This window comes from Bactrocera oleae, chromosome 6 (assembly GCF_042242935.1).
Source record: "Bactrocera oleae isolate idBacOlea1 chromosome 6, idBacOlea1, whole genome shotgun sequence".
Taxonomy (NCBI): Eukaryota; Metazoa; Arthropoda; class Insecta; order Diptera; family Tephritidae; genus Bactrocera; species Bactrocera oleae.
Window position 1 is genome coordinate 27,998,762 of NC_091540.1, and position 21,535 is coordinate 28,020,296.

The 21,535-nt window shown below is 41.0% G+C and overlaps 1 protein-coding gene and 1 long non-coding RNA gene across 7 annotated transcripts in view; one reads left to right on the forward strand and one right to left on the reverse strand.

Annotated features, from left to right (window-relative positions):
* LOC106622753 (uncharacterized) overlaps window positions 1-21,535 on the reverse strand; it is a 34,374-nt gene that overhangs the window by 3,566 nt on the left and 9,273 nt on the right. For 4 of the 5 annotated variants that reach the window (XM_036371440.2, XM_036371445.2, XM_036371439.2 and 1 more), the window contains exons 2-3: window positions 6,165-7,150; window positions 5,608-6,109 (exon numbers count right to left, since the gene is read on the reverse strand). In XM_036371440.2, coding sequence (XP_036227333.2) covers window positions 5,608-6,109; window positions 6,165-7,140 — 1,478 coding nt within the window. In that variant the 5' untranslated portion in view covers window positions 7,141-7,150. Of the gene's footprint in view, window positions 1-5,607; window positions 6,110-6,164; window positions 7,151-7,219; window positions 7,333-21,535 lie in introns of all 5 variants that reach the window. The other variant, XM_014242027.3, reaches the window with a different exon arrangement.
* Window positions 15,594-18,090, forward strand: LOC138857946 (uncharacterized). Of its 2 annotated transcripts, none has more exons than XR_011397177.1 (2): window positions 15,594-15,690; window positions 16,285-18,090. It is a non-coding gene; the product is annotated as an uncharacterized lncRNA (long non-coding RNA). The 2 variants fall into 2 exon arrangements; XR_011397176.1 differs by lacking the exon at window positions 15,594-15,690 and adding an exon at window positions 15,719-16,199.

The following is a 21,535-nucleotide window of genomic DNA, read 5'->3' on the forward strand; positions in this document are numbered from 1 at the left end:
AGCTCTGTGTCTGCAATGGGTGGTGGTTTGACTCGTATTACGCCATTCACTGAAAGGGAGTCAGTGAAGGTGTTAATGGCTCCACTGTGAATGGCGGTCAGTGCTTGTCTGAAGTTAGTTGCGTCCGAAGTCTGGTCGGCGTGCTGTTTGATGTCGTCGACGTAGTCAAGGAAGGACCTCTTGATGTTCCTAGGAGGCTGCTCCGCTGCAAGCAGGCGTCTGCAGGGGTGGTTTCTGCGAAAACATCCCAGCAGAAACTGCTTGGAGAGGAGCTCGTTATGTTCCTTAACCGGAAGCATACGGGCCTCACTATGTAGGTGTTCGATTGGGGACATCAAGAGGCACCCCGTGATAGTCCGGAGTGCAGTGTTCTGACAAGTCTGAAGCTTCTTATTCTGCGTGTCACTGCATCCAGGCGACCATATTGCGGCTGCATAATTGAGGACCGGCCGGCCGATTGCCTTGTATGTTGCCAACAACCTTTCTTTGTCCTTTCCCCATGAGCTGCCGGCAAGCGACTTGAGGATTTTGTTGCGGCTCTGTACTTTGGCAGTTATCGCGGTCGTATGAGGAGTGAAAGAGCACAGACTGTCCAAAGTGACGCCATCGACTGAAATGTTCAGGTCCAGTCTGTACTCCTTCGTCCAATTGGTGAAGATGGTCGCTGTGGATTTAGTGGGGGAGAGTGTTAAGTTCCTTGCAGAAAAGAAGCGAGAAAGATCGGGGAGGTAGCCGTTTACTTTTGAACACATGCCATCGATTCCATTGCCCGACGTCAATATCGTACAGTCATCTGCGTACGAGGTCATTGAAATTCCCGCTGGTGGGGGGGGGAGTTTTAAAATGTAGAAATTAAACAGTAGCGGGGAGAGGACACCGCCCTGCGGAACCCCCTGTTTAATTTTCCTGAGTTTGGAGTTTTGACCTCGAAACAGTACGGATAAATGCCGACCGCTCAGGTAGTTCACAGTCCACCGCTTCAGCCCTGGAGGAAGCGTTGATTGTTCTAGGTCCTCAAGTAGCGTTGTGCGATTGACTGTGTCAAAAGCTTTTGACAAGTCCAACGCTACGAGGATCGTCCTCTCGCAGGGTGGCTTCTGGTTCAGGCCATGAACTATCTGGGCGTTTATGACGCTAAGTGCTGTGGTGGTACTGTGCACTTTACGGAAGCCATGCTGATGGTCTGCTAGGCTCAGGTGGTGGGTGAATGACGGGAGTAACAAGGCCTCAAGTGTCTTCACTACTGGGGAAAGGAGAGTTATCGGGCGATAAGACTCCCCTTTGTTGGCGGGTTTCCCAGGTTTCAGCAGTGGGACCACTCTTCCGACTTTCCACACATCGGGTATTTGAAGAGTGGATATCGACAGGTTGAGGACCTTGGTGAGGTAGTTTACTCCCGTTGGGCCTAGATGTTTTAACATCAGCATGCTTATTCCGTCAGGGCCGATGGATTTAGACGATTTCGCCTTTTTGATGACACTCTGAACCTCCCCATCGGTGAAAGTAAGTGGTGCGCAGTCTTTTGGCATTTTGCGCAGCCGTCGGGTAACACATCGTTTGGCCTTGTCGGTCGAAGGGTGCAGTATAAACTGCCGGCTAAAGTAGCTCGCGCACTTCTTCGGGTCCGAGGAGGCATGGCCATCGAATTGAATTTCAACCCGATCGTCATGTTTCCTCGGATTTGACAGGGCCTTGACAGTAGTCCAAAGCTTACTCACACCGGTGGAGAGGTTGCAGGACTTCAGGTGCTCTATCCATTTTGTCCGCTTATGATGGTTTACCATTTGCCGAATCTCCAAATTCAGATCCCTTATTCGGGGATCACAGGGATCGGCATGGCGTAAGGTGTCGCGCTCATTTGCTAATACAGCTGCTTCGGCTGGGAAATTAGGGCGGAGTTCCGCTATTCTTCCAGCCGGTATGAAGCGAGCTGTAGCAGCAGCGATCACCTTGCGGAATTGACGCTCGCCAACGATGACGTCCGTAGGAATGGATAGTGCGTTGAAGGTGCTCTCAGTAAATTCTGTGAAGCCGACCCAGTTAGCTTTGTTAAAGTTAACATAGGTGCGGTTATCCACAGAAATAAAGTCAGGAGGTTTCTCGATCGAGATAATTATGGGCAGATGGTCTGATGCAAGAGTTAGCATAGGTCGCCAGGTTATACTATTTATCAGACCACCGCTAGCGATGGTAATATCTGGCGAGCTATTACAGGTGCCCATAATTCTGGTGGGGGCTTCGTCGTTCATTGTGCAGAATGTCGAATCGTCTATCTGTTCCGCCAGCTCCATCCCCCTACGATCGTTTGACAGGCAGGAATGCCAAAGATCGTGATGCGCGTTAAAGTCGCCTAGCACCAGACGGTTTTCACCACGAAGTAGCGCATCTATATTCGGGTGATATCCTGTTGGGCAACATGTAACTGGGGGGATGTATATATTAAATATTTCGAGCTCGACATCGCCTGACCGGACAGCTATACCCTGACATTCTAGGGTGGTGTCCCTGCGGTCGATGTCAACATCGATTAGACGATATTGCACGGTGTTGTGCAATATGAAGGCAACTATCTCCTCGATCTTGCTCTGGAGTCCGTTGCAGTTAAATTGTAGGAGTCGCGTTTGTCGCGGGTGTCCAGTCGTGATCCTAGGGGTGAGTGGGGTGCGTGTAGGTGGTGGTTGTTGCAGCTGTGCTATCCGCATGGGCGGTTGTCGCACTATGGTGTTGGTTGGCGACGCCACTGTTTGTGATTGCGGGGGCAGACTCCCACAGCATGGGGCAACATACGACGCACTCCACTCTCGTGTGGTGCGCAGGCCAGAACACGACAGAAAGTGACCCCAGCCAGTACAAGAATTCAACTTGACTGATGTGACATTCCGGTGTATTATGGTCTGACACACGGAACAGACTGTGCGAGGAACCAGGAGTTGCTGTGTGGTTCTCGCACGAGGATTGGAGCTGGATGAAGGTTGGGGGGGGAGGTTGGTCAGATTGGGAGTTATGCTGCCTATGTGAGCTCCTTAGGACCGTGGAGGTCCTATCTTGGCCACTCGACTGGAGTGGCAGCGCAGTGCGCGAACATGGTGCAGGTTGCACGGCCGTTGAGGCAGATGTCGCATTATTGCGTTGACAGCATGGGGCCACGTAACTCGTGGTCCACTCCCTGTGTGTCTTAAGGCCCGAGCAGGTCTTAAGATGGCTCCATCCATTGCATGTATTGCACCTAACCGAGGTGGAATTTGGATGGAGCCTTTTTGCGCATACGCAGCAGTAGAATACCTCGGGGCCCGGGTTGGACTCGATGCCAGCACGGGTCAGGAGGATACGGAGCAACCCTGCTGCTAGGCGTTGCTCCAGTGACGACAAACTTAATCTAAAACTTACCGATCCAAACAGGGTTAGATCGTCGAAATAACAGCCCTTGGCCGGATAAAATCCGGGTCAATTCCGGTATCGCAGAACTGGCTGTTGTGGGAATTGAGGGCACAATAGATCTTAGGTCACGGTGCAAACCTCAATTCAATATCTTTACATAAACAAACATCCGTTAAGTGAACAAAACTATTATACTCTGTAGCAGTATAAAAAATATTTACTTTTAACAAACAAATAAAAGAATAACCAATGCTCTGTTTGCACATACAACAATGAAGTTTAAAACTACTAGAAGTGCAATATCTCACTAAAGCTTAACTCATAATCAGTAAGATACAATAAAGATAGAACAAAATGGCCCTTTTAGAAATGGGTGTAAAAATTAAACAAAGGATGTGCCTCCGCCAACTTTTAAGCGTAATCTTATATCTCAGGAACTGCTAGAACATAACATTACCCTGTCATGTTCATGTTAAATCATAAAAATTGGCAATATTGGAGTACAACCCATATAATACAATTTTGAAACCCATCAGATGCTTTGACTTTACAGAATATAAATCAAGCATCCATGAATATATCGGTTCACAACTTAAGACAAATATAACCAGATATCCGTCATCGAAAAATAGTCGAAATCGCTTTGAAGACTTTTCAATCCCTCAGATACCAAATATGCCTCTGGCTGACTTCATACTGACAATATCAACAGATATCAGATTTTTTAATACAAAGTTTTGCCAACATCTGAAAATATTTCACCACTCTAGAGCCTCACAAATGTCGAAAGTTAACATTATCGGCTATACTCGGTCTTAGTCTTTCCTTACTTATTGAATATATACACTGTTGTTGGGGAAACCAGCTCTATAAAATAGAACCCAAGATATTTGACAGAATACTCCTAACTAAACAAATTGGTTAGCGTGAAATTGTAAATCCGACAATTAACTTTTTTAAAAAGTAATTCAATGTATATACGATAAAGTAGTGTACCAGGTATTTGACAAACTATTTATATTTTTAACATTTGTAAAATTTATTCAATTGGTATTAGGGTTAATAGTAAAAAGATTACAAGCGTTGACGTCATAAAACCCAAATCGTTGTACTTACAGAGAAAATATTAATAAAATCATTAATTATATTCCTGTTTTCTTGCGTTTCTTATTACAATCATTATCTGTTAAATCTGTATTAAGAGATACAGGATCTGTTACATTTTTAATGTGAAGCTATAAACTGCGCAAGTCTGTCATTTAAGAAACCATATTCTTAAAAATTTATCACAAGTTTCTAATTCTTCTGTATGATAAATAAATGGAACCTGCTAAAACCAAATAAAAATAAAATTAAAATAAGCTTCAGATATTATTTCGAGAGATAATAGGAATACCTTTTTACTAGCGGTGACAGTATACTAGTTCTCTCGGCCTTCTTTAAGTTAAGAAAATTTTAACTTATTATTTTTTTCCAAACAAATATTCGCTCGCTCACAAAACTTTTGTCAATAGTTTTTTTCACAACAAATACTCGCCTATTTTCTATTGAAATTTTTATGATTAATAATAAAGAAATTATTTTAAGTCGAAATATTTTTGAAGTCTTAAATAAGTATTTGAAGTGCAAAATGTAATTAAAATTTTAAGCTGTTTCAACGATAAAATAGCGCAAACATATGGCAATCAACCAATTAGCGACAGGCAGCATCTATCAAAAATTAAAATAAACACGTTCTTATGGACACAGTTATTTAGATAGCAGCACGTCTTCACGGCAGAGGCTTGTAGTTGTCGCTGTCGCTAAATTAAAAACAGTTTTACTTTAACCAACGACAATGGGCAGCTGTAGTATTACCACTAATATGTGAAATGTAAAATTATTCAAAGCTCTAACTAGTCTAACGTTATTTTACCAGCAGAAGCATAAAATAGGTCTGATATACCATTTGTAATAACAATTGATAATTAAAACAAATGAATCGACATATTATTTACTTATCTTTTGCACAAAATCACTTTGAATAAAATATTTAAATTTCATTTAAGTGAAAAGTTTTAGTACGGCAACAACGAAATTGTGTGTTGTGCTGTCGTGTTTGTATTCAAAACATGAGTTGGTATGACACAGAGTAAAAATGTCTAATTTAGAACTGAATACAAAAGAAAAAATATTAAATCATATTTAAGGGAACTCATCTAGATAAATTACTTTACTGATATATCTTACCTTTGATAGCTTAGGAAATTCGAAACAAATACAAATTTTGTTTGAAGTTGACGTAAAAAGCTTTCATCCAAAACGGCAGGTAATTGAGTATTTATGATATCCGTAAGAGAACAGTAATTGTCATATTGCATATTATTAAATACATCCATTCCCAAGATAGTTGCATTATCGGTACTTGAATTAATTACATTTTTGCTAGTTATTGTTGATTGGATTGGGTAGCCGAGTCTTTCCAATTTTGCAATATTTATAAATATACTACTATGCATATATTTACATTGTTGTGTATATTCCCCATTACGAAATAATATAAAGGTCAATACACTTGTGTTTGATGATGGGAGTGTACCAAGAATTCCTACGTTTGAGGTTTTGAAATCGGTGTCAATACTTTGTTCAATTATTTCAAATTCTCTTTGATCCACGAAGTTTATTTGAAAATAACTCACATCATTCGTAATGGTAGTGACGATAAAATCAGAGGGGGATATGAATTGGATTCCTATTCAATAGAAGATAAGAAAGTTATTTTGCTACGTTAACAGAAAAAATTTTACCTGTTACTTTTATCCCACCAATATGCAGCTCTTTACAATGCATAACTTCACCTTTAGTAGTCAACGAGTATATGATTATATTAGGACCTTTATTAAAAGCGACTAGATATATACTGGCAGAAAACTTATTTACAATTACTTTGCTGCAAACTATATTATCTTTTTTATTCCATAAATCTTCCAATGGAGTTATAATAGGCATATCATTCATTAGATTTACTGAAAATAATTGCAAAATACCATCTCTAGTACCAATAAGCAAAAAATTGTCAAATAAATTTATGTCATATATTTTTTCGAGTGTTTTTGTTATACAAATGTCTTTTATATTTGCACTTTTTGCATCTTGGAACAAAATAATTGCTATATATCCATTCTCAAACGATACCAATAATATTGGTTCCTTTTGATGCCAAGCAGCTGCAGTTATGTAGCAGTCAACAGCATGTCTTCTTGTGAGTCCTTTGATTTTGGAGGATAATTTTTCATTAAAAAAAAATTCATTAACATTGCATATTTCATTCCAATGACGACTTGGAGCAGTCATCTTTATTAATATTTGACACAACCCACTGTTAGTTACAATAACAGCAACTGATTCTGCGGTCGGTGTATTCCATGGTGGCCGTTTAAATTGCAAAGCATTTACTTTCAGAGTTTCACAAGAAAATTTTGCCATATATGCTGACTGTAATACTTGCCGATGCTGTTCCAACAAAGTGGAGTCATTATAAGATTGTTTCAATTCGTTTTTCTTTAAGGGTTCCAAGTTATAGGTTTGAGGAATTTTAACGTAGTATAAATTATATGGCAAATCAGTTAACTCTGTTGATAAATCTAAAAGATCCAATATAATCAGCTGGTTATTGGAACATTGTAATGCTATCAGATTTTCGCCGGATATTAAGTCAAAGTCCACAAATATATCTTGTTTTACCTCCGACAAATATAATTGGGTAAGTTTCAAGGACGTCATGGCCGGTTAGCTAAAAAAAAAATACAAAGAAGGGTACCTTTTTCAATGTCTTTACTTTAACACATTAAACTTCGCTCACTCAATGTCTTTATCTTAGCTTAATGGCTCATTAACGGGTAAAAGCCAACTTGAAGATCACGTTGAGTTCGAAAATGGAGAAATTATTTTAATGATAGAAATAGGTCACAATTGCTGAAAAAATAGTAGCAAAAAGAAAAAACTTTAATACTTGTGGTCCTGCGGCTATACGCTTTATAAATAAAAAAATTCCATAAAAGAAATTGATTTGATTGGTCAGTCTGGCAGCTATAGTAGTCCGATCTGATTAACTTCCTCGAAGATTATACCGTTGCTTTGAATAGTAATCCAATTTCGTGAATATATCTCGTCAAAAGTTTCCATTCAAAGACTGGATTTTGATCAATCAGTTTGTAGGACATATATAGTGATCCGATCTGAACAATTTGTTCGGAGATTGTACTGTTGCTTTGGACAATAATCCAAGCCGAATTTCGTGTAAATATCTCGTCTAATAAAAGTTTTCCATACAAGGACATGGTTTTGATCGTTCAATTTGTATGGCAGCTATAGTTTTCCGGTATTGGCGGTTCCGATAAATGAGCAGCTTCTTGGGGAGAAATGGACGTGTGCAAAATTTTAAATCAATATCTGAAAAACTGAGGAGCTAGTTCGGGTATATACAGACAGACGGACGAACGGATAGACAGAGTATATAACCATTAAATTGGGACTTTTATTTAACAATCCTGTGATTGAACTGAGTTATAAGTAGACGATTTATCGAGAAATCCGTTACAATACAACACAAGATTAATCGATAATATTTTGATTATCATTCTGTCTTTTGGTAGCAAAATTTAGGGATTTAGGCATGTCAATTTCCACAGCACAAATATTTTAAATATATTGATTTGTGTTAGATGAATTGCTTCTAGTAGAAATATTTTGGATATAAAACAATAATTGTCCAATGAAATTTAAAATCTTTATGGCTGGTAGGTTTTAATTAATTTGTAAGTTCGTCGCAAAAGTACTAGATTTCTGTGATTTCAATGACTCAGTTGACTGAATTTAAAGATTTAAAATTATTTAATATTAACATATAAATTACAGCGTATAGGGCTTATTACTACAATTCCCATTGTTAGTTGAATCATATTAATACATCAGTAGACAATGTGAATTCTGAAGAAAATAATATGAAAGTAAAAGAGTTTGAAAACTTCAAAGTTTTTAAAGAGCTATGTTTTTTTGTATATTAATTTATGTATGTGTGAAACCTTACTTTTTTTACTCTCGCAATTTGGAAAAATCAAAAGCAGGGAAATATTTTTAGGTGTTGTAAACCTATATATTAAGGAATGTTGCGAAAGAATTTAACATTCATTATTCGGTGAAAGGGTGAAAGCATTACAATCATATTTGGTATCTTATTAAATTATATTATAGGTCGTAGACTCACTTACTCTCATTACCACATTTTGTTTCATATCCGAGATATTACTATTAAAATCAACCAAATAACGAAAATGAGATCTATGTGATGTAAATTAGACCAAAGAGGATAAGTTCACTATTTTCGGTATATGAGGAAAAAGCAACCGAAATCATTATAATGGGGATAAGAGGCTTTGACCACGCTTTAGACCAATATTATCAATATTCAGCGCTAAACCATATTATGTTTATGAAATTTCACATATATTTATGAACATAAACCTAAGATATTATACACTCTGACCGACATATAGGTGGGGTAATTTGTTGAATTACTTATTAAGAGCTGGAGAAAGTATTGACCCGATTTTACGCATTTTTGACACGAAGCTACATTAACATATTGCCAGGAAAAGACTCTCTCCGAATTTCAATAATATAACTCACAGATTGACCAATATTTTCGAAAAAGGTCACACATACACACTGATGACCACATATTCGGTATCTGTGGGCTTGAGCAATTATGATCCGCTTATGACCATGTTTATACTTGATAGCATATCATAAAGGCACTATTTATGCAAAGTTTTATCCCAATATATTGTTTGCTGCTTCATTTGTATAAGGTAAGCTAGAAGAATCATATACAAGTATATAACACTGGCAAACACTGTTGTTGTCACACGAAGTATGTGATGATTTTTGTTTATGGTGGTGTACCCCAAAGAATTGCATGAGTGCCTACTTTTCTTACTCAAAGTATACTTGCTTTAAAATCAGTCACTATCAGGCGATGGTCACTAACACTCATAAACATGATGTTGTGCAAATATCTACATATATTATATATTGATAACGACAGTTTCTGTTATGTGTGTGGAGAATTAACTTTAAAATCTCAGCGTCGTAATTTCACGTCGTTCAGTGCTATATTTTGGATTTCCTGTGAGGATTCAAAATAAATCCTGTGTTTCACATAAATGTTGTGTAAGGTGTGCGAGACTGCTATTAGGTTGGGCTAAACAAGAACTCAGACACATGCCATTTGCTTTACCAATGATATAGACTGAACCAAAATATCATGTAAGTGATGCAGAGAAGTGTGTTGTGTTCCTTAACTGGAAACATTCGGCCTCACTGTAAATATGTTTGATGGGAGACATCAGGAAACATCCTGTTATAGCCTGAAGTGCGGTGTTCTGGCAGGTCCGTATCTTCTCATCTGAGTCCTGCTACATCTAGACGACCATATTGGTGTGGTTCCGTGAGAAGTTGAATGCCTTGGTGAGATGACTTACATACTTATACCATCTGGGCCCATGAATTTAGATGCCTCCGCTTTGTTGATGGCACTCTGAATTCATCGTCAGGCTTGTCCACCCAAGGGTGCAGTATGAATAGTCGAATATAAGGGCGCGCACACTTCTTCGGGTCTGAGACGCCAAGTACAAAACATAGATAGTTAGTTGAGGGTATTTGAGAAAATATACATAAAAAAAAAAAATATAAATATATATAATATATAGGGAGTTGTGGTAGCAGTTACTGGTGAGGGAGTTGCGGAGATCAAAATCCAAAATTACAAGACTAAATGTTTCTTGATGTTATTTTGTTGTTGTTGTTGTAACGGTTATCTAGTCCCCGTTTGGATGGTAAGTGATAGTTTGGTTGTCGTCGAGGTCATCTAACGGGAGGCTTAAGAAACGGGCTGTTTCGACGGTGTTAATGGCTCCACTGTGAATGGCGGTCAGTGATTGTCTGTAGTTCGTTGCGTCCGAAGTCCGGTCGGCGTACTGTCTGATGTCGTCGACGTAACAAGGAATAAGCTCTTGATGTTCCGAGGAGGCGGTTTCGCTTCAAGCAGGCGACTACAGAAATTGCTTGGAGAAGAGCTCATTATGTTCCTAAACCGGAAGCATAAGAGCCTCACTATGTAGGTGTTCAATTGGGGACATCAAGAGGCACCCCGTGATAGTCCGGAGTGCAGTGTTTTGACAAGTCTGAAGCTTCCTCGTCTGCGTTACACTACAACCAGGCGACCAAATTGGAGATGCGTAGTTAGGACCGGCCGGCCGATTGCCTTGTAAGTTGTCAAGAACGTATCTTTGTCTTTTCCCCAAGAGCTGCCGGCAAGCGACTTAGGATTTTGTTGCGGCTCTGTACTTTGGCAATTATCGCGGTCGTGTGAGGAGTGAAGGAGCACAGACTATCCAATGTGACGCCTAAAATTTTAGGGTTATTTACTGTCGGAATTTTTGTGCCATCTACTGAAATGTTCAGGTCCAGTCTGTACTCCTTCGTCCAATTTGTGAAGATGGTCGCTGTGGATTTAGTGGGGGAGTCATCAGCGTACGAGGTCACTGAAATTCCTGCTGGTGGCTGGGGGAGTTTCGTAATATAGAAATTAAACAGTAGTGGGGAGAGGACACCGCCCTGCGGAACCCCCTGTTTAATTTCCTAAGTTTGGAGTTTTGACCTCGAAACAGTACGGATAAATGCCGACCGCTCAGGTAGTTCACAGTCCACCGCTTCAGCCCTGGAGGAAGCGTTGATTGTTCTAGGTCCTCAAGTAGCGTTGTGCGATTGACTGTGTCAAAAGCTTTTGACAAGTCCAACGCTACGAGGATCGTCCTCTCGCAGAGTGGCTTCTGGTTCAGGTCATGAACCATCTGCGTTTATGACGCTAAGTGCTGTGGTGGTGCTGTGCACTTTTCGGAAGCCATGCTGATGGTCTGCTAGACTCAGGGGATGAGTAAATGGCGGGAGTAACAAGGCCTCAAGTGTCTTCACTACTGGAGAAAGGAGAGTTATCGGGCGATAAGACTTTGTTGGCGGGTTCCCCAGGTTTCAGTAGTGGGACCACTCTTCCGACTTTCCACACATCGGGTATGTGAAGAGTGGACATCGACAAGTTAAGGACCTTGGTGAGATAGTTTACTCCCGTTGGGCCTAGGTGTTTTAGCATCAGCATGCTTATTCCGTCAGGGCCGATGGATTTAGACGATTTCGCCTTTTTGATGACACTCTGAACCTCCTCATCGGTGAAAGTAAGTGGTGTGCAGTCTTTTGGCATTTTGCGCAGCCGTCGGGTAATACATCGTTTGGCCATGTCGGTCGAAGGGTGCAGTGTAAACTGCCGGCTAAAATAGCACGCGCACTTCTTCGTCTTCATCGAATTGAATTTGAACCCGCTCGTCATGTCTCCTCGGATTAGACAAGGCCTTGACACTATTCCAAAGCTTACTCACACCGGTGGAGAGATTACAGGACTTCAGGTGTTCCACCCATTTTGTCCGGTTATGTTGGTTTACCATTTGCCGAATCTCCAAATTGTGATACCTTATTCGGGGATCACAGGGATCGGCATGGCGTAAGGTGTCGCGCTCGTTTGCTAATACAGCTGCTTCGGCTGGGAAATTTGGGCGGAGCTCCGCAATTCTACCAGCCGGTATGAAGCGAGCGGTAGCAGCAGCGATCACCTTGCGGAATTGACGCTCGCCAACGATGACGTCCGTAGGAATGGGTAGTGTTAAGTAAAGTTAATGAAAGTGCGGTTGTCCACAGAAATAAGGTCGGGAGGTTTCTCGATCGAGGTAATTATGGGCAGATGGTCTGACGCGAGAGTTAGCACAGGTCGCCAGGTTATGCTATTTATCAGACCACCGCTAACGATGGTAATATCGGGCGAGCTATTACAGGTGCCCATAATTGTGGTGAGGGCTTCATCATTCATTGTGCAGAATGTCGAATCGTCAATCTGTTCCGCCAGCTCCATCCCCCTACGTTCGTTTGACAAGCAGGAATGTCAAAGATCGTGGTGCGCGTTAAAGTCGCCTAGCACCAAACGGTTTTCACCACGAAGCATCTATGTTCGGGTGATATCCTGTAGGGCAACATGTAACTGGGGGGATGTATATGTTAAATATCTCGAGCTCGACATCGCCTGACCGGACAGCTATACCCTGACATTCAAGGGTGGTGTCCCTACGGTCGATGTCACCATCGATTAAACGATATTGCCCGGTGTTGTGCAATATGAAGGCTAGGCCTCCACCATTATCTCGCTCGCGATCCTTACGCAAAACGTTGAAACCTGCACAACTCAGAAGATCTGAGCGGCTGTTTAGCTTGGTTTCTTGGACCGTAGCTATCGATACACGTTCCCGGCTCATATATGCAACTATCTCCTCGATCTTGCTCTGGAGTCCGTTGCAGTTAAATTGTAGGATTCGGGTTTGTCGCGGGTGTCCGGTCGTGATCCTGGGGGTGAGGGAGGTACGTGTAGATGGTGGTTGTTGCAGCTGTAATACCCGCATGGGCGGTTGTCGCACTGTGGTGTTGTTCGGCGACGCCACTGTAAGTGATTGCGGGGGCAGACTCCTACAGCATAGGGCAACATATGACGCACTCCACTTACATGTGGCAAGAATTGCACTTGACTGATGTGACGTTCCCGCGTATTACGGACTGACACACGGGACAGACTGTGCGAGGAACCAGGAGTTGCCGAGTGGTTCTCGCACGGGGATTGGAGCAGGATGAAGGTAGAAGGGGGGGGGTTGGTCATATTGGGAGTCATGCTGCCTTAGGGCCGTAGAGGTCCTTTCTTGGCCACTCGGTTGGAGTGGCGGCGCAGTGCGCGAACCTGGTACAGATTGCACAGCCGTTAAGGCTGGTGTCGTAGTATTGCGTTGGCAGCATGGTGCCACGTAACTCGTGGTCCACTCCCTATGGGTCTTAAGGCCTGAGCAGGTCTTAAGATGGCTCCATCCATTGCATGTATTGCACCTAACCGAGGTGAAGTTTGGATGGAGCCTTTTAGCGCATACGCAGCAAAAGAATTCCTCGGGGCCCGGATTGGACTCGATGCCAGCAAGAGGATACGGAGCAACCCTGCTGCAAGGTGTTGCTCTAGTGACAACAGACTTAGACTAACACTTACCGATCTAAACAGGGTTAGATCGCCGAAATAACAGCCGGATGAAATCCGGGTCAATTCCGGTAACGTAGAACCGACTGTTGGGGGCTGTCTTGATGTTATCGATGAAAGCCATGTAAGTACCTCCGTAGAAGTGAATTGATAGATTTAGCCAGTCGATTTTGGGGTTGATGGATCTCATAATTTTTATTGGAGTTGGAAGTTTTTAGTATTCGATTACGTCTGAGTGTTGGGCCGACTGAGGCAAATTCAAAAGATGTAAAGCGTTGGTAGACCTCATCAGAGGAGTAGGTGTGACTTGATGATGCCCATTTATAGGCCAGTGCCTTTCATTACATTTGAGAAAGAGGACCAGATAACTGACCTATATTCAAGGACAGGTAGAACCAAAGATTGGAAAAGTCTAGTCAGGCTGTGGGGTGCTGAAATCTTTCTGTGAATGAGCAAGGGGTTTTGAATGTCTTGCATGCGATTTTATCAATATGTTAAGAGAAGGTGAACTTATTATCAACTATGATGACCAGTGTCTTTTACGTCTTCAACCTGCATAATCTCCAGGTCGTTGATTTTGTAGTTTGCATGGATTGGTGGCTGCGAGCGAGTGAAAGATATAGCAGCGCATTTGTTGACGTTGAGGTCAAGTTTATTCACATGGCACCAATCAATATCTTGCTGTAGAGTTAAGATGTCAGTCATACAGGCAATGGGTCTGAAAGTTTTAAGATCATCTGCATACAACAGATGGTCTGAGACAATATTATTAACAATGTCGTTGATGAAGATATTGAAGAGTCCCGGGCTTAAATGAGACCCTTGTGGTCCACCAAATATCACTTCATATTCATGAAATAGATAGCCGTCGGCTGAAGACGTCTTTCTATAAGGAAGAATGTATCCAGGATAATGCACTACCTCCTACGCCGTAGCTACTCAAACCGGGCATAAGTATTTCGTGGTCAACACGCTAAAACGCCTTGCTAAAATCCGTGTAGATGCTATGAATACTGCAATTTGTTAATGTATAGGAACAAATTTGTTGTAGTGGATCTGCCTCCAATGAACCCATGTTGTTTGGTGGTTATGGTGTATTCAAATGACTGTATAGCTGTGGTAGCACAAAATTCTCAAATAACTTGGTAAGGGCGGACTGAATACAGATAGGACGATAATTGGTGACCATCGCTTTTGATCCGTCCTTGTGTATTGGCGTTACGTATGATAACTTCCAGTATGATGGAAAGACACCACTGCTAAGGGATTCACTGAATATATGTGTCAAGGCTTCACATAGACCAATCGCACAGTTCTTTAGGAATATATTGGGTAGACCATAAGGTCCAGCACCCTTTGTGGGGTCGAGTGCAAAAAGCTGTTTAAGTACTTCGTCCAAAGATACTATCAGATCGTTCATATGCGTGCATTGCGATCCCGGGTTGAAAGTACCTGCATCTGCGACGTAGCAGTTGTTTGCTACATAAATGCTGTGGAAAAAAGAAGCAAAAAGGTTGCAGATTTCAGGCCCGGAGTCAGCCGACCGATCGTTGTTGTTGTAGCGGCAAAATTTTATCGAGTTGACAGTCCTTGGCCGGAAAAATCCGGGTCCGTTCCGGTTACGTATACCCGACTGTTATGGGAACGGTCCGACCGATCGTCGCATACCATGGTGGCGGTATGACACTGCTGCAGCGGTTTTTGTCTTTAACAAAATTCCAGAAGACTTTAATATCCGATTTAAGTTTACTTTCAACATTGTCTACGTAGCTCTTTTAGCACTCGGAACTCAGCCTTTTACATTCAAGTCTCAGTTTGCAGAACCCAGCGGCGGATTTATCAGCAGGCTGAGTAGGCAAATTTTGGTCGAAAATTTTTTATTTCGATTTTCGGAATTAAAAAAAAATTAACATTTGTACAGAGAATAATTAATAATTACTATAAGTTTTCCTCTATGCACAGCGAAAAAACAATTTACTTGAATCAAATAACAAATTGTCTTCCAATTCCTTTTCTTGATCGAAGTAAACTTTTTTGCTTGATTCAAGTATATTTTCTTGTCCTGAGAAATTTTAGATTCTTGCTCTAATAAACTTGTGTCAAGTAAATTTTCTGGTGTCAAGAATATTTTTGTCTTCGCTCAAGAATTTTTGGCAAAAGTAAATAAAATTTTTATTTTAAATTAATTTCTAAGCATTGTTGCTTTGGAAAAGAATTTAACGTCCGTCGGGATCGAACCCACGATTTTCTCTGTATGAAGCAGAGTCGCACGCTACTGCGCTAAATCGTCAATGCTCAGTGATGTATTTTTTTCATCAACATAAATTTAAACTGAGGCCCCACTTTCACTTTTAGAGTTTGGGGTGAGGGACTACTTTAAAGATCAAGAAAGGAATTTTCTTGCCACAAGAATTCATTTTTTGCTTAAAGGGTAATCTTATTTGCCAGTAAATTTTTGTTTTAAGAATTAAAAACTTCAAACAAGAAATTAACATTTGATTCAAGAATTTAATTACAAAAGAATTTAGTGAAAAATCGAAATTGGTTAGTTTATTCTGAAAGTAACAGATCTGTATATTGTGGACCGTGTCTGGCATTTAAAGTGTAGAATTAAATTTGAAAACGGAGGATTCAATGTCTGGAAAAATGCAGATCATCAAGTAGCTCAGTATGAAAACTCTGCGCGTCATAAATATAGTATTCTTAGTTTGAAAGACAGAAATAAGATTGATGACCGACTTAATTTATTGCAGGTCCAGATTGATGAAGAAATAACTTACTGGAGAAACGTTCTGATGAGAGTTGTTGCCGTCGTGAACGCGATTGTGTTCTAGAGGTCTCGCTTTTAGAAGGAAAAGTAAAAAAATTGGATATGTGGATCTTATTGTATGGTTTTGGAACTATTAGCGGAATTCGATCCGTTTCTGGCTAATCATATTGAACGGTTTGGAAATCAAGGATCAGTCAGTACCAGTTACTTATCAAACACCACTTGCGATGAATTTACTCTCTTAATGGGTCAGAAAGTTTTAAAGAAGATTGGAGACGAAATAAAAAAAGCAAAATACTTTTCCCTAATCATCGATTCAACACCAGATATAGCCCACATAGATCAACTCACGCTCGTTATTAGATACGACATAAGCTGAAGAAATGTTTTCTGCCGTTACTTTAGAACTAAAAACGCTGGGTATAAATATTGAAGCTTGTCGCGGACAGTCATGTAACATGTCTGGCGTGTACAATGGCTTGCAAGCGAAAATTCGCGACCAAGCACCTTTGGTCTTTTACGTGCCTTGTTCTGATCATTTTTTAAATCTAGTAACTACAACTGCTGAATTGACTACAGAAGCTGTCACTTTTTCATATTGTTATAGGATATCTACGTTTTTTTGTAAGCTCGACACAACGCTGGCAAAAATTAATGTATCAAATTGGAAAAGGCAAAAGCGTTAAAAGAATAAATTTGACACGCTGGATAGCTAGAGAGGATGCATGCAAAAGTTTGGAAGAATCTTGACATGAAATTCTTAAAATTTTGGAATTAATCAAGGCTGATTGCACCGAAAAGCCTCTGACACGACAAGAAGCGGCAGGGATATTTTCGAATTTGCAAAAACTGGAAACGGCAGTAATGATTTTTGTTTGGAATGATTTTCTGGAGAGAATAAACAAATTGAATGTTCAAATTCATTCTTATAATATAGTTTTAATAACTGTTGCTGATCTTTACGAATCACTCCGTAGCTGAACGAGAGAAGTTTAAGTTTTTTAATGAAAAGGCATTGGAATTGAGTGTATCAAAACAATATACAAAAGAGATGGGTAAACGACAACCAAAAAGAAAAAACAGATTTGATAAAACTTCCGAAGAAGATATTCGAATGGCTGCTAGTGATAACTTCAGGGTTAACACGTTTCTCGTTCTCACAGATAAACTCATATCCGAATTAGCAAAACGGCAAAAGGCTTATAACGGATTTAACGAGAAATTTTCATTTCTTACTAAAATGTATGAGTTGTAACCATCAAGTCTGACAGAAAAAGCCAGTTTTTTGGAAGAAACGTATCCTAATGATTTAGAAACAGACTTAGTTCAGGAATGCGTACACTTTCAAGCCTACCTGTCCTCTGAAAGAATTTTAATAAAACCAAAGTCTGGATCATTGAAAAGTCTGTCTTCGTTCATGCGACAACAAAATTTATAAAATATTTATCCAAACTTGGATATAGCACTTCGTATTGCTTTATGTACATCAGCAAAAAATTGTTCTGGAGAGAGAAATTTTTCTTGCTTGAAGAGAGTCAAGAACTATCTACGATCGACTTTAAGTAAAGAAAATCTAAACACTTTAGCTCTTTTATGCATAGAGTCAGAACTAATCAACAATATTTCATTCGACGACATAATCAATGATTTTGCGAATTAAAAGTCCCACAGAAAGTTATTGTAATACTTCTATAATTTAACCATATTTTTAATACTAACAGATAATTGAAAAAGTAGAATTATTATTGTTTTTATATTGTAATTGCAATAAAAAATATTTATACACGTTCTTGGAGTGGACATTTTTTTTGTAAGCTTTGTTCATTTAATGTAAGTATTGTATAGTTTCAAGACATACCCTAACTTTTTTTGAAAGAAGTACATGATTGAGATTTTCTTTGCTTAAAATGATATTTCTTCATAATTACTTAATGTAAAAATAATCAAGGATTTGATATCGTACCATAGTTTTTAAGTCATAGAGTGGAAATTTTAAATCCGCCACTGCCTGAACCGAGAATAATTTGACTTAGTTTTTCTTTTTCTTCAATTTAATTTTGTGAATTAGCTCTTTTGAGAACCAGGATGGGAAGTTACTGTGTTTTTTGCAAATGTATTGGAACGAACTGTTTTACCCCTTCAAAGACGTTTACGTAGAAAAAGTCTAACTTACTATCAATTGTTTTAAGTTTGTAGAGAACACTCCAATTTGTTCTCAGGTAGAAGGTGTTGAGCTCAGCGTAGTTAGCTTTTTTGAATAAGTAGAAAGAAGAGTTGTTTGGGACCAGTTCGAGCTGGAAGTTGAGCGTGATATCCTGGGCAGGATGATATTTATCTTCTGGGACCAGAGCAGGTGAGTGCTCTGGAGATGAATCAATATCACTGAAACATAAGTCAAGGAAAGAGTTACGAGCGCTGTGAATATAATTGCGTGGATCACAGTTGAGGGAGGCGTGTCCATCGTAAAGTAGCTTTTCACAGTTCACACGATGTGAGCTGCTTGGGAGGTTAAAATTACCGATTATCAAAAATTTGGATGCCTGGATGAAATGGTGGCGAGGTGTTTATCGAAGATCTCGTAAGGTGATTGAGGAAGTATGTAGACACAGCCAATGACTATATCACGTGAGGCACCCTTGAAACGGATAAAAATTCGCTCTAAATCATTGTTTGTTTGAGATTGGCACAGTATGGAGATAACGTTTATAGGCAATGAAAACACCACCACTTGAACTTGTTAGCTGCTGTAGCTGTCTGAAAGGGTCAGTTTTGTGAGTAGACCTCGTACGTTCTGATAGTACAGCTGGACAACGTCCGGTGTGTTTAACGTGGGTACCTTCTGACGACAGCCTTACCCCACGGTGCTCACAGCGGATCAAATCAATGCGTTGTTCGGCGCCCCGAAAATGCCAGGCATTTAGTACAGTTGGACGTAGGATACGTTTTTCTTGCTCGCTGAACGATGTGAGAACTAAATATCCATACGGAATTCAGCCCACACAACACATGAATACGCACCCTGTTAAATAAATACAACACTGCAAGTATACAAGAAGAAGGAAAAGCAAGACATAGCAAGAACTCATACACAACAGTAAAACCACGCCACGTAAACAACACAACAAGTATTGGGCTGCAATGGGAAAATCACGCCATTTCTAGCAACACACGCCAGCCTAAATCAACATGTTGCGAACGCGCGAGCAAGCAACACACGGCTTGGAGGAAAGCTAAAAGGCCGAACATCAGTCAGTCAGCGCAGGACTGTAACAGCGAACACACGTACGACGCTACTCAGCAGTGAGTCGATCCTCTCGCTAGTCTTAGTGCCTTAAGTTGTGAATGCCCTCCGTTAAAGGTGAGCTCGGTAGTGAGTTGATCCTCTGACCGACTCAACTCTTAACTTTCGGCGTCAACACAGTCTCCTGTGGTCCGGGATTAGTTTTTCCCGGCTATATCGTCGTAGCACACAAGAGCGTCAACGCACGCGGCAGAATCTTCGTCGAAGCCTACACGAGCGCCGGCAGAAACAACCGGGCGTCGTCGTTGTAGCAGAAACCATCGACATCTAAGACACCATTTTGTAAAGTTATACCACAATAAATAAAATACGATTTGTAAAAAGCCCTATAGTTTACAATTTTATTGTAACGAACCCTGGACCCTGAGTATACGTCAGTAAATTAAAAGAAGCAGGGGCAGCAAAAAAAAGCTTCGTTACAATTGGCGCCCTAGCAGGGACCCTGCAAATCGTTTAACATCAGGATGAGATTTAACGCAAAATGACAGATCTGTGGTTGGACAACGTATCTAAGGAGCAATTAATCTCCGCGGGAGATTCGGAAACGCATAACTGCACTGGCAGCCAAGACGCACGTGGACTCCGAAATCCGTTACCACGACAGTCAGACCCGGATTTTATCCGGTCAAGGACTGCCAACTCGGCACAATTCTGCCGCTACAACAACAACAACAGGACTCCGAAATACACAAAACAAAATTTTAAAAATGGAAGCTGCATACAAAGCAAATGAGTCCGCTTCACGAGACGAAGGCGATCAGAAGACGCCACTCAGAGCAGATCAAGGCAGAGGAACCGTGGCCATTTTCGCGGAATCATCGCCACGACAGCCGCCACTAATAGTCATGCCAAGTCACGGCATGTTACATAAACAGAACCAGATAGTTACATGCGCACCTATCATCGACCAGGTGAGGAAGTGCTCCGTAAAATACGATGGCGGTAGAGACCCATTGGCGTTCATCGAACGATTGGAAGAGCTCACCGAATTATACATGATAGACATAGACTTTCTTCCAAGAACCATGCCCGAGTTACAATGGTATCGCAACAACAACGAATATTGGAGGAGTTGGACTACTTTCAAAAAAGATTTTGTGCGATTGTTTTTACCAGCATGTTACTTCGAACGCCTCGAAGATGACATACGGCAACGAAGACAACAGCAGCGTGAAAAATATAAAGATTACGTTCTCTCTGTGCAGAATCTAATGAGACACGCTGAATATAACCAGGAGCAGCGATTGGAAAGGATCTTCCGAAATAGCCACACCGACTATCTACGCTACATTCGGCGTCGAGATTTCGAACTTATCACGCTTGCAGAAGAGTGCGAAGGCATTCATGAAGGACATCGGAGAACAGTAGAGACATCTCGCCCCGAGATGACGAGACACATCATAGGTGACCACGCGGTAAGAAATACAACGCGGCCAAACCATCCACCCGTCCAATCCGCATCAGCACGTTCACAACAGCGTCACACGGTTTCCCAACACAATACGGCGGTAAACGCGGATCACCAACAACCACCCACGAACCAAACTTTTTACACATGCTGGAGATGTGGCCAGGAAGGACACTATGCTAGAAGATGCCGTAATCCCAGAAAGATATTTTGCTGGGAATGTGGTCGATCGGGTGTGCTAACCAAAGAATGTTGCGGTCGACAACAGGGAAACGGCTGAGGGTTCCGCCATGGAAAAGGCACGGCGGACCCACAGAATTCAGCGCCGAACTAGCAGTGATCAAACTTGGCGAAGAACCGGCGGAAGCCGTCATGTTGTTGTTGTTGTTGTAACGGTTATATAGTCCCCGCTTGGATGGTAAGTGATAGTTTGGTTGTCGTCGAGGTCATCTAACGGGAGACTCAAGAAACGTGCTGTTTCGATGGGGTCGGGCCATAGAGAAAAGGGTGTTAGATGAGTTGGAT